The 14,128-nt window shown below is 41.8% G+C and overlaps 1 protein-coding gene across 1 annotated transcript; it reads right to left on the bottom strand.

Annotated features, from left to right (window-relative positions):
- Positions 1-2,729: 2,729 nt before the first annotated feature.
- Positions 2,730-4,316, bottom strand: LOC121622155 (C-C motif chemokine 4-like). The gene is made up of 3 exons (XM_041959022.1): positions 4,232-4,316; positions 3,758-3,869; positions 2,730-3,368 (listed from the first exon to the last, which is right to left on the bottom strand). The coding sequence occupies exons 1-3, from the start codon at positions 4,314-4,316 to the stop codon at positions 3,239-3,241; spliced, it is 327 nt and encodes a 108-aa protein (XP_041814956.1). The 3' UTR covers positions 2,730-3,238.
- Between the last annotated feature and the right edge of the window lie 9,812 nt (positions 4,317-14,128).

The following is a 14,128-nucleotide window of genomic DNA, read 5'->3' as shown; positions in this document are numbered from 1 at the left end:
CTAGGTTGGTGCTAAATGATCAGCATTAAACAGGTGATTTACAGTCTAATTTCCCCTTCGGCTCATAATGGTGAGCATCGTAATAACCTGTGTGTGTGTGTGTGTGTGTGTGCGTGTGTGTGTGTGTGCGTGTGTGTGTGTGTGTGTGTGTGAGAGAGAGAGAGCAAGTGACAGGCATTGGTCTTACCACATGCTTTCACACTTTTGTTGCTATAGCTATTCTTACACATTTGACTGCATGATCCACTTTTACTCTTTTGTCCCTCCTGTTTGCCTTATTGGCTCTGCACACACACACACACACACACACACACACACACACACACACAAACACAAACGTACACACTCATGCACACGCAAACCCTATCTCTTGTTCTCTCAGGGGGGTTTAATTTATGTTGATCCCATCTGTCAGGAAAAGCTGACATCACACACCAGTTATTTATATACATATGTGCGTTCACGTGTGTGTGTGTGAGTGTGTGTGTGTGATGACATACTGTTGTGTCCCTCACCCCCGGACTGTATCATCGCCTGTACCGTGTTCACACACTCCTTTCCTTTTCTGCAATGCCACCTAAATTCCCTACACGAGCCTACGAGTGCAGCTTTGTCATGAACTCACATTATGTTATTGTTCGGATAAAGCAGCAGGAACAAGCTGCCACGGCACAAACACTCCGCGCTCACCGAGGAGCTTGATGATTGAATGTGTTTATGTGTCACTACATCTTAAAAAGATCTAATCAGATACGTTGGTTGACGGGCACAAACACTCACTGTTAACACATTTCTGCACAGGAAGTAATAGTCATGTCTGTAGCTAAAACGAACGTGATTATTAGAAATCATAAATTACTTCTAAATGAATTATGTATTTGAAAATACATATTTGATGGGAACCTACTCCACTTTTGAAATGATTCGCCCATCAACAGAATAAAAGCTTCAAAGATGCAACAAGACTCTTCCACGCATCGAGTGAATCACTGTATCCCCAGCCAGATCCATATTCACAGGTAGCTCGTTTAGCTGGATAGCTAGCTAACGCTACACTGATCATGCTGGTGCCCCACCCCGCTAGCTGTAATGAGCTCTGCGTCGTTCCTTTGCAAATTAAGATGTTGTATTAAAAACATATGATTGACATATTGTATCTTTGACATAGCACATATTATTTTTAGATTAAACTGTGGCTCCAAACCATTTTGGCTTGTGCGCCCTCGTAAACGCAGCCCTTTGGGTTGTTCCACCAAGAAGACATTTCTCCTCTAAACCTCTCAGATAGCTTCATTTAAACAATTGTTCCAGGTCCAAACAGATAACTTTTCACAACAATTTCTTCATTTTTTTCCCCTCAATCCTCTCACCACCGCTCAGACTGTGACCCTTTGGAGGGGCCCGTCCCCTTGCTTGGGGACCACTGACTGGACCACACCACCAAACTATAGTTCAGCTGGCTACATGGACACATGAACGTCATATTCCTCTGATATTAAAGGGACAGTTCACCCCTGTAGTTCACTCTTACCTGTAAAGTGCTATATCTCAAGAACTCAGCAACTCACACCAAGACAGTTTAGATGGATGAATATCACTACAGGTAAAAGGGGGGAAATTATATTGATTTTGGGGTAAACTGTCCCTTTAAACTACATATTGCTGATAATACTTCTGTGGACTTTTATTTGTAATGGAGTATTGTTACACTGATTCATTCTCAAGGATCTGAATACTGGTGACTGTAAAACCTGCTGCTTGCTTGTGTCCTCATTTCTCTCTGCCCCAGGCGGGTCACGCCGACTGAAGTCCTTACATGCAAATTCATCAGGACATCTCCAAGACCCCCTTTGCGGCCTCATGAATGAGCGTTTCCAGCAAATTCGCAGCACTGAAGATGAAAGTGAGCTGCAGCGGCTCTTGATAATTGTTATTTAGCGACACGATTGTTGACGATCATCACAGTTGCAAACAAGAAGCACTCGAGCTGCCCCATCTTCCCTGATTTTTTTCCCCCGTCCTCATTGAAATGCAAATCTATGCAGCAAGCCTCCAAAATCTAATCAGACCAGCCCTTCTAATGGGTCACCTGTAGTGTGAGTATAAAGCCTTTGTCACAAGCTTTCATTGAGTACTTGTGCTTCCAGGATGGTGTACACACACACACACACACACACGTATGAAACAGCGTGGAGGGTGGCATGAAAATAATTTCTGGGTCTTAAACTATTTAAAGAAAAGCTGGGTTATTTGAGATGTCGTTCTGGGGCAGGAGGAGGTTTTGTGGGTCAGTTTGTGTAGAAATGTGGAGGAACTCTAACAGAGCTCTTGAAGTTAAACTTGACGTCTGCAGTCCGTTTCTTTAGTGTCCTTCATGTGTTTCATATTAGCGCTGACCCCAGATTGTAGCTGCCTGAGTTGTCAGATCTGATACCTGCGTAACTGACAGCACTGTGGTTTTGCACATGAGATACTTCAGACACCATCTCACTGAGCTACTGTTGCCGTGAGTGCAATGACAAATGATATTAAACAATTGCTAACAGTGCTGCAGTCACCCTGAGTGCTAAAAGCCTGGCTTTGGGAACCGCTATAAAGCATTTTTGGATCTTTAGAAAATGTGAAAAAGAGAGAAGAGCGACATCTGCTGCCCACAGTGGTGCATCACACACTAAACTGCACATTAAGACAAGATAAGATCTAACTTTACTGATCCCACACTGGATAAATTAAGATGTCACAGACAGAAACAAAAGCATGAATAAAAGGTGATGTAAAAATAGAACAACAATATCATACATACATTATATGCAAGAAGAGTATAAAAATAACATTGCCTTGAATATTGGAAGTGCACATGAAAGATATAGAGTAAAGAGTTCAATCAGTCTTTCTGTGCCTCTGTGGTGCAGATCTGAATTTCCTGTGGTTTTAACTGCCAGAAACCACATCAGCTCTGATGTGTCTCTACTCTCCGACAATGTTATCATCAAGAGAGAAGAAGAAGAGAAAATGTGCTTAATCATTTTTTTTAATAGTGTATCAGAAAACATTTCGATATCTAATTATACAATACATCACTTAAAAGAATTAAATCAGATGAAGGAACAGATCATTTAAAAAGAAAAAGTTTAAATATTCTGCATCAAAACAGCGAAAGCTTTCGAGAGAAATCGTGGGTCGCCACGTCTGCTCAGCCCTGTGAGCTTTAAAGTGTGGTGTTGAAGCATGCGTTGGATCAGTTGGAGTCTCTGGGCCCTGAGCTGTTCACGGTTTTAGTTCGGACCCCGTCTTTGGCCTTGATGATGTTCTTGACCCAGTCGAGAGACGGATCCACACAGAACGCACCACCTCTCTTCATCGTGAGACTGACACAGAGACAAGATTGTTGTTACCATTTGTTCACATAAATCAATATTCATCCTTAACATGCCTGTATATGTGTGTATATATATATGTGTGTGTGTGTGTGTGTGTGTGTGTGTGTGTATATATATGTATATATGTGTGTGTGTGTATATATATACACGTATATATGTATATATATCTATATACGTACATGCATATACATATACATACACACACACACATATATACATATACATGTACGTATATAGATAGATATATATCTATATATATATGTACATGTATATGTGTATATATATATATATATATATATATATATATATATATATATAGATAGATAGATAAATAGAGAGTTTGGTTGAAGTTTAGTAAGAGGAGATAAGACACTCACATCACAGCACTCTTGGGACACCGCACGTCTGTGTATTTGTAGCTCACCACCTTGTTCTTAGGCAGCTTCATGGAGTAGAAGTCGAAGCAGCACTCATCTGGACTGAAGCTGTCTGAGAAAACAAGAGAAAAACAGAAATGTTACGGACCGAAAGGGAGATTCACATTTAGCCGACGCACACATGCGCCGATTCAACATTTTGCTAAGCAACAAAAACACTTCAGTCCTTCAAATGCTATGAACATACCAGGATTTATGAGAAACTTTTACATTTTTTCCCTCCCAACACACTCAGAAATGAGACTTCATTCGGCTGACTCAGCCTTTAAACACTCTTTATTATTTTTCAGGTAATCTCTCTTTAAATCATGGAACCGTCTCATTGATTATTTTGACCTTTTGTTTTAACAAATCATTGCAGAAGCTGAAGCATATATTGAAGAAAAACAAATGAGTGGAAGGCAGCCAGCTTACTGTCAGATGCCAGGACAGCGAGACACGAGAAAAGCAAGACACAGGTCATCAGAATGATGGGTTTCTTCATCATCGTCATCATCATCTTGACTGCTTCTGTCGGCGGCCTTAACCTGTCTTGTCAGTCGTCTTTCTGTCCCCTTCGCTCCCTGCCCCTCACTTTTATTATGCTGCAAGGTGCTTTCTGTGGGTGTGTGTGTGTGTGTGTGTGTGTGTGTGTGGCTGAAAGCATAGGTGACGAAACAGGTTCCATGACAAAAATAAAGAAATAAAAAGTCTGAAACATACCCAGCATGCATACAAACTGTGGTCATGTGGTCAACGCTTCTCAGTAAGAAGAGGCGACAGAAGAGTCGGGGGGAGAGGATGCTGTGGGTGAGAACAGATTCTATGAAATGAAGACAACATATCTCCACCTCACTCACTTTGTGTGTGTTTGTGTGTGTGTGTGTGTGTGTGCAGATGCACTGTTGCTTTAAACTGCTCTCCCTGCGGCTGGTTCATGTGGTTTATTTTAAGGAGGATATGGTTTAAAATGCTGAAACATGATAAATGAAATGATAACATCTAACATCATTGTGTTAATACACATTAACACGTGTGTTTTAAGAAGACTTTAAAGTATCCTGTGCGAAGGGCAGGTGCAGCATTAAACTTCAGTTTGAGATTTTTATTTTTAAATCTTCCTTCTTACTCTATGAAACTTTGAAATGGGCCACGTTCTGCTCTGTGACTGCTGACTTTTGGTTTGTTCCTTCACTGCCTGTATGTATTGTTCTGCAGCACTTTTGTAGTAGTATGGAGCATGTTGAATGGACAGGGGAGGAAGAGGCGATGTTTATGCATGAATCTCAGGCATTTAAAGAGAATTTAAGGGCATTTCTCACTGAATTAAGGCTGTATTTTTTTTTTTATTTTACGATTGCTACGCTACATTTCTCTGTTGGAGAACATCTAACATCCAGAAGCACACCGCACACATGTGTCAGGATCGACTCGAGTGCCCAAACACTGACAACATCTGTCCTCCTAAAGAAACTCTTTCTAACAACAGGTAGCCTAAAAATTAGACTCACTGCTGTCTTTATAAAATTATCATTTCTTTGATTCATTTATTTATCATGAAGCAATATTCCATTACAGCAAAATCACAGGCATTACTGCGTTGACTGTGCTACCTTGCAGTATATCACAGAAATGAATTAGAAATATTGCAACATGCTTCAATACGATTCATAATTTCGTGACTGGGTCTCATCCGAAAAGTTGACATCTTTGTCGTGGGAGTGTTGAACGCAGCCGTGACCTCCACAGTGCGTTCTGACGCCTTAATTCCTCAATGAAAGTGGAATATTAAGTTGTACACTTATCTCCAAGGCCAAAATACATTTGAAAATATACCTGTGTATGTGTGGACTAGGCCTGAAGTCGGCATCAACCACAGGTAAACAGGCTTACAGGTGAGCTTAATCTGCTGACCTCCTGCTCATGTCAGCCAAATTGCCTGCTGAGGTTGCCAGGACAGCCTCCAGGACAGTGGATGTGGCGTCATGATGCTTGTTTCGTCTCTTGGAGGAAAAATATCATCTACAGAAATTTTTGTGATGGTGCAGAGAGGACAGGAAATGAGGGGGACGGAGGTGGGGAATGTCCCCAGCTGGTCTTGAATGGGGGGTGGCTGCGGTTCACAGCAGCACCTTAACCTGCAAGCCGCACTGCATAGCACTCACGAGCATAGCAAGGTAATATGGTAATATGTGTTAAATGAATTCTGCAGCTAGAACATTGAGAATAAAAACTTAAATGTATGTTCTTCTGGTTAAGACTCAGGACACACGCACACACACACAAACCAAACCCTGGAGGCTGACTGCTGCAGAAATCTGCTAACTCAAAACTGAAACCTGTGGTTTGTAGCAGAGGCAGGAGCAGTGTAACTTGAATGCACTGACTTGGACGTGTGAAAATCAGTAGCGTAAAATATCTCCTTCAGCAAGCAAATCTAAATCATTTGTAGTTTATATTAGCACAGATGTGGTTTACTGTATGCACTGTGGCCTCAAAACTGCTTCCTTTAGAAAATATGTACAGGTGTGACCATGAGACCAAAGAAAACTTTAATTTGAACAGAAATCAGCCTTAATGTCATCTTGTGTCAATTTCAATCCTAACAAATATTCTCAGTATTATAAATGAGTGTTTTGTCAGCAGCAGATCTAAAATCATGGGGAAAAAGCAGTACGAAGCCTTCTGCGGAAGGATTGGTGCAAAAGTTTGCTCAGATTGCATCACTTGAGCAAACTGATGGTTTGGAAAGAGTGGCAATGGAAAGTCCGCCTCACAGACTGGGGTGGCGCGGGTGGTGGGAAGAGAAGGGCGTCGTTTGCCGGCATCACGGATCACAGGGCGTCTGGCCTCACCTTTTACGCCTCTTTTCTGATTTCGGTCACCTCAGCAAACCGCCAGAAAAGCTCCATCCAACTTCACCGGAGAACAGAAGTGACTCTCCGAGGAAATTAGCTACAATTAGGAAATTAAAAAGTCAACTGAGTTGTTCTGTGTCGAAAGTGGAAACCCAGCAGGCTCCAGTGCTGCACAGCGTGTGCTGCTCGCAACCAGCAGAGTAATGCTGAGGTTGGGAGTCTGACTCTGGAGCAGCTGAGCCAAAATAACAGTGTGTCACATCATGACGGCAGACGAATCACACTTAATTAAATCGATTAACGCTTCTGCCTCTCCTGTTCCTTCCATTCTGTTGCTGTATGAAACACAGAGCAGCCCTTACACAAATTGAACAACATCAGTATAATGTATTCATTAATGAGGTGCTGGTAGCTGGGTTTTGTAAGTGTTGGGCAGAGCCAGGCTAGCTGTTTCCCCCTGATCCCAGTCTTTATGTTATGCTAAGCTAACTGACTGCCGGCTGGCTATTATAATAATCCTTAGAGGAAACAGTATTTATGTACCTCATGCCTCCACTCTACTGTAGCCATAGTGTTAATATGAAATACCAGCAGCTTCATGATCAAATTTAACCAAGGTACACAGACTCATTTAGTAAGGAGGAGACAATACACAGTGGAATAAAAAGCATACAGGTCAATGGTAAACATAGATGCTAATAGAAATGACAGTATTATATATTTCAATCCAACTTGTGTCAGGACTCCAGTGAAGAACATGTTCAAAAGGAGTACACCGAAGCAGAGCTGAAATTATTCTCAGTATTTGTCCTAATTAAAGTAAATCGCCTTTGATATAAACATTAAAATGTGTCCTAATATCTATATAAAAAATCATCTTTTTACAAGAACAAATTTTGTGGCATTTGACTGACACTGTATTAAGGTCAGTCCACCCTATGAAGAAGGCATCAATAAACTGTTGTAGACATGAAGCCTGAAACATTACCTTTAGTGACCACTGTGTGGCAGCAGAGTCACATGAAGAGAAGCCTGAATTAAGAGGAATTTAGCCTTTGCTGTTTCTTTTTTTCTGTTTATTCTCACACGTTAGTGATGATCTTTGTACCGGAGCGTGATTTCAGTTTGTGTGTCAGGATTTGTGTTAACACCAGACAGATTTAACTGATCTGAGCAGAGAAACTGCATCATCATCAATCATGGAGGGACAGTTTGAAAGCTCAGATATTTTCTCTAGGGGTGTGTCAGATGTGGATTTGATCTGGAATAGGATGGGAAATGATTCCTATATGTCAGGAATGAAGAGAAGCAGATTGTGATACTGCTTATGCCATTTAAGAAATCTATATATCAACTTCATAAGTAGCGGCAGGCTTTCATTACCACAGTGTTTATATTCAAGCTTTATGTTCACGCTTTGAGAATGCATCCTGTCTGTCTGTCAAAGAGGAAAATGTTTAGCAAACAATAACCACCATCTCCTCTTTGCACATCCTCTCCCCGTCCTGGCTCTCGGCCAGCTCAGACAACAGACGCTCATTCATCAAGTGCTACAGAGCTCAGCCCTTAGGCGAACAGACGGCGAAGCAAAACACGACACCTAAAGCACAACACGTCCGTTTATAAAGCGACACAAAGCTCAATGGAAGCAGGCTTAAGATCACAAGTGGAGCAGGGATTGACGGTGGGAAGTGATCCAGAGGCTGATCTGGATCAAAGAAGTGAAAGCAGAGAGTGTCACGTCTGAATACATGGAATGAGCTGAAAAGGCTGCTTTTAATCTCTAATGGTTCATTCCATGTTTTTGCATCACCCAACATAGAGGATACTTCATCTCATATGGTGAATTATGGTTATGTATTGTGGCAGGGATGGGAAAGTAATAGAATATCCGACTTTAAAAGTTAGAAACTACTAGATGAAAGCAGTGAAAGGGCTGCTGTAGCATCCTGACAGTTAATTATTCCTCTCCAAAACAACGTGAAGGATGCAAATATCAGAAAAATTGAAGGGATATCTTCCTGATTGTGCCATATCAGCAACAACCAATTGTAATTCCTGCCTTTAGATTCATTTGAGTGCAAAAGCGTTAAAAAAAACATCTAAATTATTGATTTTAAAATGAGCTGGAACTCGCTTTACTCATAATTATCAACTTCAGCAGGAATAGTGGTGATGACTAGTGACCGTCCACGCCTGAATAAATGAGTTGTGCTGTCTGCAGCTGAGTCAGTCTGGTGCCTGTCCTCCTCAAAAACCCTGATAACATATCAGAGAATTCCTCGTTCGGACAACTCTTACATAACAGTGATGAAAACTCTGCTCCTGCGTGCCGTGCACACACACACACACACACACACACTTCCACGTATGTAGCATTGAAAGCAGCTTCTTGAATTGCCCTTTGACCAGAGCAGTAAACAGTGGAGGATAGAATAGGAGAAAGTACTCCGTCTCATGTAAAAGTCCTGTATTCAAAACCTTACTTAACCAAAAGTACGCAAGTATTACAAGCAAAATGTGCTTAAAGTATGAAAAGTAAAAGTACTCACTGTGCAGTAAAAAGCTCCCTGTCAGTGTTTTACTGTTATAACTGATGTTGATTAATGTTACTGCTGCATTCATGTGTATGTTGTAGATGCTCTGCTGGAGCTCATGAAGGACTTTATATACTGTCGGCTATTTTAATCTACCAAAATGCATCATATTCTATAAGATGATCATATGTTTGTAGCGTCACTGACCTGTGAGAACCATATAACTCCAAAAAGTCAACTTTTGTGACGTTTTCCACCTAATCCAAGAGGGTTTTTTAATGGTTTATTTAGTTTAGTACATATTTGGAGATACGTGGTTTTCACTGGACTGGAAGGGTATGAAAAACTGTAAGCTGAAAAGTAACTAGTAACTAAAGCGAAATGTAGCGGAGTAAAAAGTGCAATGTTTGCCTCTAAGATGTAGTGGTAGTAGTACCTGGAATTTGTACTTCAGTGCAGTACTTGAGTAAATGTACTTAGTAACATTCGGCCACTGGCACTAAAAGAGTGACTGTCACAGGACTTGTAAACATGTCAAGCTGCTTCGCGAGGATGCAGAATATCTGAGGTGTGTCTTGTTTTGACCAGAACTGAAAAAGCTAAGCTTGACATTTATCTGAGGTTCTCATAGAGCGACATCCTGAAGGTTCACCGCCAGGTCGCTCAGGTGGAAGCGGTTTTACATTAGAGGAAATATCAGATCACAATAGTGTGATATGTTGTCTTATCGTACTGTGTAACAAGGACGTTGTTTTCTTTCCCAGAGATATTTCCATGCGGGCCAGAGACTTCAGAACATCTGAAGCAGAGATGGAGACAGTAACTCGCCAGCAGCAGTCAGAGCTGACGGCAGCGCGGGATGATGTGCTCGTGTTATTTTGAGACGTTACCTTATGGAAGAAATTCTTTATTTAACACAAGGAAGAGCTTTATTTGTCTGCCCCAAGAGTCTGAAATAACATCGCAGCAGTGTTAAGAGTTCGGTTAAATCTGTTCTCAGGTCAAAAGTTGATATATTTCTGAAATGTTTCCTGGTTTCTGAACAATGATGCTTGTTATTTTAAAAGTCAATAGTCAGGCTTGTTTGGCAAGAGTCTCCAAAGCCACAAGAGAATCTGTGAATGCTGAACAACCTGAGACGGACGCTCACTGTCGCACTCACAAAAATGAACTGAAGCGTCGTGTGGGTGGGTGTGTGCAGGTGTGTGTGTGTGTTTTCACAGGATGTTGACCTCGTCCATGGCCTCTGTTTTAGCCAGGAAGAGGTTCAAGGAATGGCCACCAGGACTTGGGGTTACTTTTACTGCACACAAAAACACACACCCACACCCACACAGACATTTTACACAGTTCACAGGATATAAACAGGGCAGAGACAGCTGACCTGACACCAGTTCACACAGCATTTCAAATGACATTCATTGTCTTTATTTCGGATCATTCGTACCAGGATCTGATCTCAAACATTTTTCACTGTTTTAAATAAACTTCTCTAGTTTCAGAGTCAATGAGAATGAACCCTGGCTGACAGACACTTAAAAGGAAATGTAAGTCACCCGTACTGAGTGAAGTGTGTGTGACTCCGCACCATCGACAGCCATGACTGCAGGCGTCCCGTTCTTGCGGACGCGGTATCTCAAGAGCGCATTGATGCACAAACGCCCACTTGGACTCCAGGACGAGCTGATTAGATTTTGGTGGTCGAGGGTCAAAGGTCACAGTGACCTCACAAAACGTGTTTTTGGCACTAACTCAAGTATTCACATGCTTATTATGTGAACATTTCAGCCGAATGTCTCATAGGATGTAGTGATGACTTTTTGTGTCCAAAAGGTCAAAGGTCGGCTTCACTGTGACGTCATGATGTCCTCCAGAAACACTTTTCTCGCCGTTATTCATCACTCTAACTCAGGAACAGAAGGCAGATTGTGACCATATTTCACATTTGGTCAGATGCTGAATTGGTGGCGCTAATCTTGGGCGTCCACCCTGACATTGTGGTGTTTGTATAGATCTTGTGTGAAAACACGTGTGCAACATCCACGTTTTACAATCTGTAGCTTCTTGGCAGCAGCATCTATATTTGAAGCATTGTTGTCCACCACAGGCTCATTGGTTCTGCTGACATCGAGCTTCAGGTGATTGTTGTTGCACCATGTGATGAAGCTCCTTATCAGTCGTCTGGAAAAGTAGTCTTTAAATGAAGACAACTTCTCACTGGACATTATTCACTGGACTCATACAATATAGAGACAACTTCCATTTCACCAAAAAATACACTTAACACCTTTTATTAATTTCCCTCAAAGACTTCACTGCCTGTATCATGAGTCTGGGCAGACATGCATGTAGCCTGTAACTTGACATACAGCCATGAGGCAGTCATCCTAGTTTTAATTTGTGTTCTGTTTGTCCTGCTCTCACACCTCCATGTCGCCATGGAGACAAGGAGTAATTAGCAGTAGGGTGTCGCCACTCGGCCGACCTTGTGACCACTCCACCCTCAGGCACGCACGTATCGAAGCAGCGATGAGCCGTGACACAGCGAGAGTCACGAGTGGGTGTTTCAGTGTACTCGGGAACTCCGGTTTGAGCCAGGCTCGCCCCGCCGCTGGATTGTGTGTTCCAGCAAATAAAATTGGCAGTGTTTGTCCGTGGTGAGCTGGTGAGGGATCATATCCTCGCCTCTAGAGACGACCTTACGTGTTTTATGCCAGCCTCGCTGCCACAGCACACTCTCCTACGTGATTTGAGAGGCGAGGGGTATTGAGATGCCACTAAATCCTTTAACTTTGGTTTTAAAGGACCAGTATGTAGCATTTAGTGCCATCTAGGGGTGAGGTTGCAGAATGCAAACAACTAAAAACCCCCCGCCTCACCCTCTCCTACAGTGGCCACATACACTGTACACACGGGTTCAAGAGTCCAAGACTTCATTGCACAAGCAACAAAGTTCAAAATTCACTTTCAAAAGAAACAGATCAATCGGAAAAAGATTAAGAACACAAGAAACACTCCAGTCACACGCTGTGTGACCGTTTGATGTGTTGCTTTACTCCACTTTGTAGTGGATCACTGCAAAGGTCACCAACAAACCCACCGCACGGTCGGCCTCTGGTACAGGAAGACGCTACGCTGCACAGTGTGTTGTGCAATCACAGCATGTTTCATGTACAATGTTTAGTGCAATTTCTAAGAATGCTCACACAGCATTTCCAATGACTGAAGCAAAATCAGATGTGATCAACCATCATTAATTGTGATCGTTAACGGCCTCTGAAATGGGCACATATTATATTGGTTTGAAATTAATATGAATAAGATGATATAAAATGAATAATCTGTTATGTAGGATGTTTATTGTAGTCAAATCAGTTAATAACTTTCTCTTCTTGCCTCCATGACAACTGAACCAACTCCCATTGAGGTGAGACGAAGCTCCAAAAAAAGCTAGTAAGTGGACTTTGAATCAAGATAATCTGTATTTTTAAAATCTTTTCTAACCTTCTGGTTGCTGAATGATGTTAGCTTGTGTTTGCAGAAGTGACAGTGACATATGTGTGTGTGTGTGTGTGTGTGTGTGTGTGTGTTTGTTTGAGAGCATCATCCACACCCAGTTTTCTGAGATACCACTTCCCTCATGTGTCTCGATGTATACTTTAAATCCTGATGTACAGCTTCCCACGTCCGCCAGACAAACACACACATCTATCACAAACATTCACTGCACGCAAACACACACACACACATACGTTCATATGTCACGGCTGACAGACGCCCACACACTCATTACCGCTGACAAACCAGTTCAAGGTATACCGTTCTGCCTCCTGCACAGATAAGATCCCGTCCAAAACTAGAAACAAACACGCTTCAGCTGTCTCTCACTCTCGGCCTGTTTCTCTCTCGTGTGTTTCCGCTCTCTCTCCATCGCTCTGCCTCATTTCTCCACACTTTCCAGGAAAGACTAAAATACTCCTCTCAAAATACTTGTCCTGTTTTTTCCTCCTACTACTTACTTAATTTTAGTTTATATTGTCCGTTTTATGATCTAGGGACGTTTGCTGAACGCTGACCACTACAATGCTCGCTCTTACGCGCACACACACACACACACACAAACACACACACACTCACCATCCAAGCAATAGTACATTTTCTAATTTCTGGTAGCTATCCTCCAAATCAATCAATCAAATTAAAAAAATGGAGGATTATGTTGTTCATACCTGCACATGCAGCTTTGTTTTTCATTGTTTGTATCATAGAAACCTTCAAACTTCTGATGCTTAAGCTCCTCTGGGTTCATTCCATCAAGCGGCCTTTAAGATAAATAAAACAAATACAAAAGTAACGTTGACTCTTGCGAGACTGATCCGCGTACATCAAAAGCCTTAACTTTACTATACGATGGAGGATGTGTGTGTGTGTGTGTGAGGGTCAAGGTGGGCCGGGCAGGAAATGGCAGACAAGAGCAGAACTTCCTGTGTGAGAGAGTGAAGCATCTTCTCTGCATGCGGCATGTGCGTGTGTGTGTTTGTGTGTGTCTGAATATGTTTAAGAGGTCTTTGAGTCACAGTCTGAGGGGATGCTTTGACTTCCTGCTACACACACACACACACAGTCCCTAGATAATACAATGTCTAGGATGCCAAGCTCATATTTCATCCTGTTTCCTGTAATTTTTAGCTCATGTCAGTGATTCTTTATAATAAATGTGGAAATCTGCCCTTTATGTACATCCAGAACAGAACATTTTAAAAGGCCATTGCATAAACACATTGATGCTGTACTTAAAGCATAAATAATCCTCACTGACTTCAGCCTTTGATGTTTAACATGAAGAAATTCACTTTTTTCCTCTAATAAACAATAGCTAGTTATTAGCTGGAGCTAAATGCCAAATATTCTTGTATTTCATATAATCTCTTGAGGGC

This window comes from Chelmon rostratus, chromosome 18 (genome assembly GCF_017976325.1).
Source record: "Chelmon rostratus isolate fCheRos1 chromosome 18, fCheRos1.pri, whole genome shotgun sequence".
Lineage (NCBI taxonomy): Eukaryota > Metazoa > Chordata > Actinopteri > Chaetodontiformes > Chaetodontidae > Chelmon > Chelmon rostratus.
Note: the sequence above shows the minus strand (reverse complement) of the source record. Positions and strands in the feature narration are given on the sequence as shown.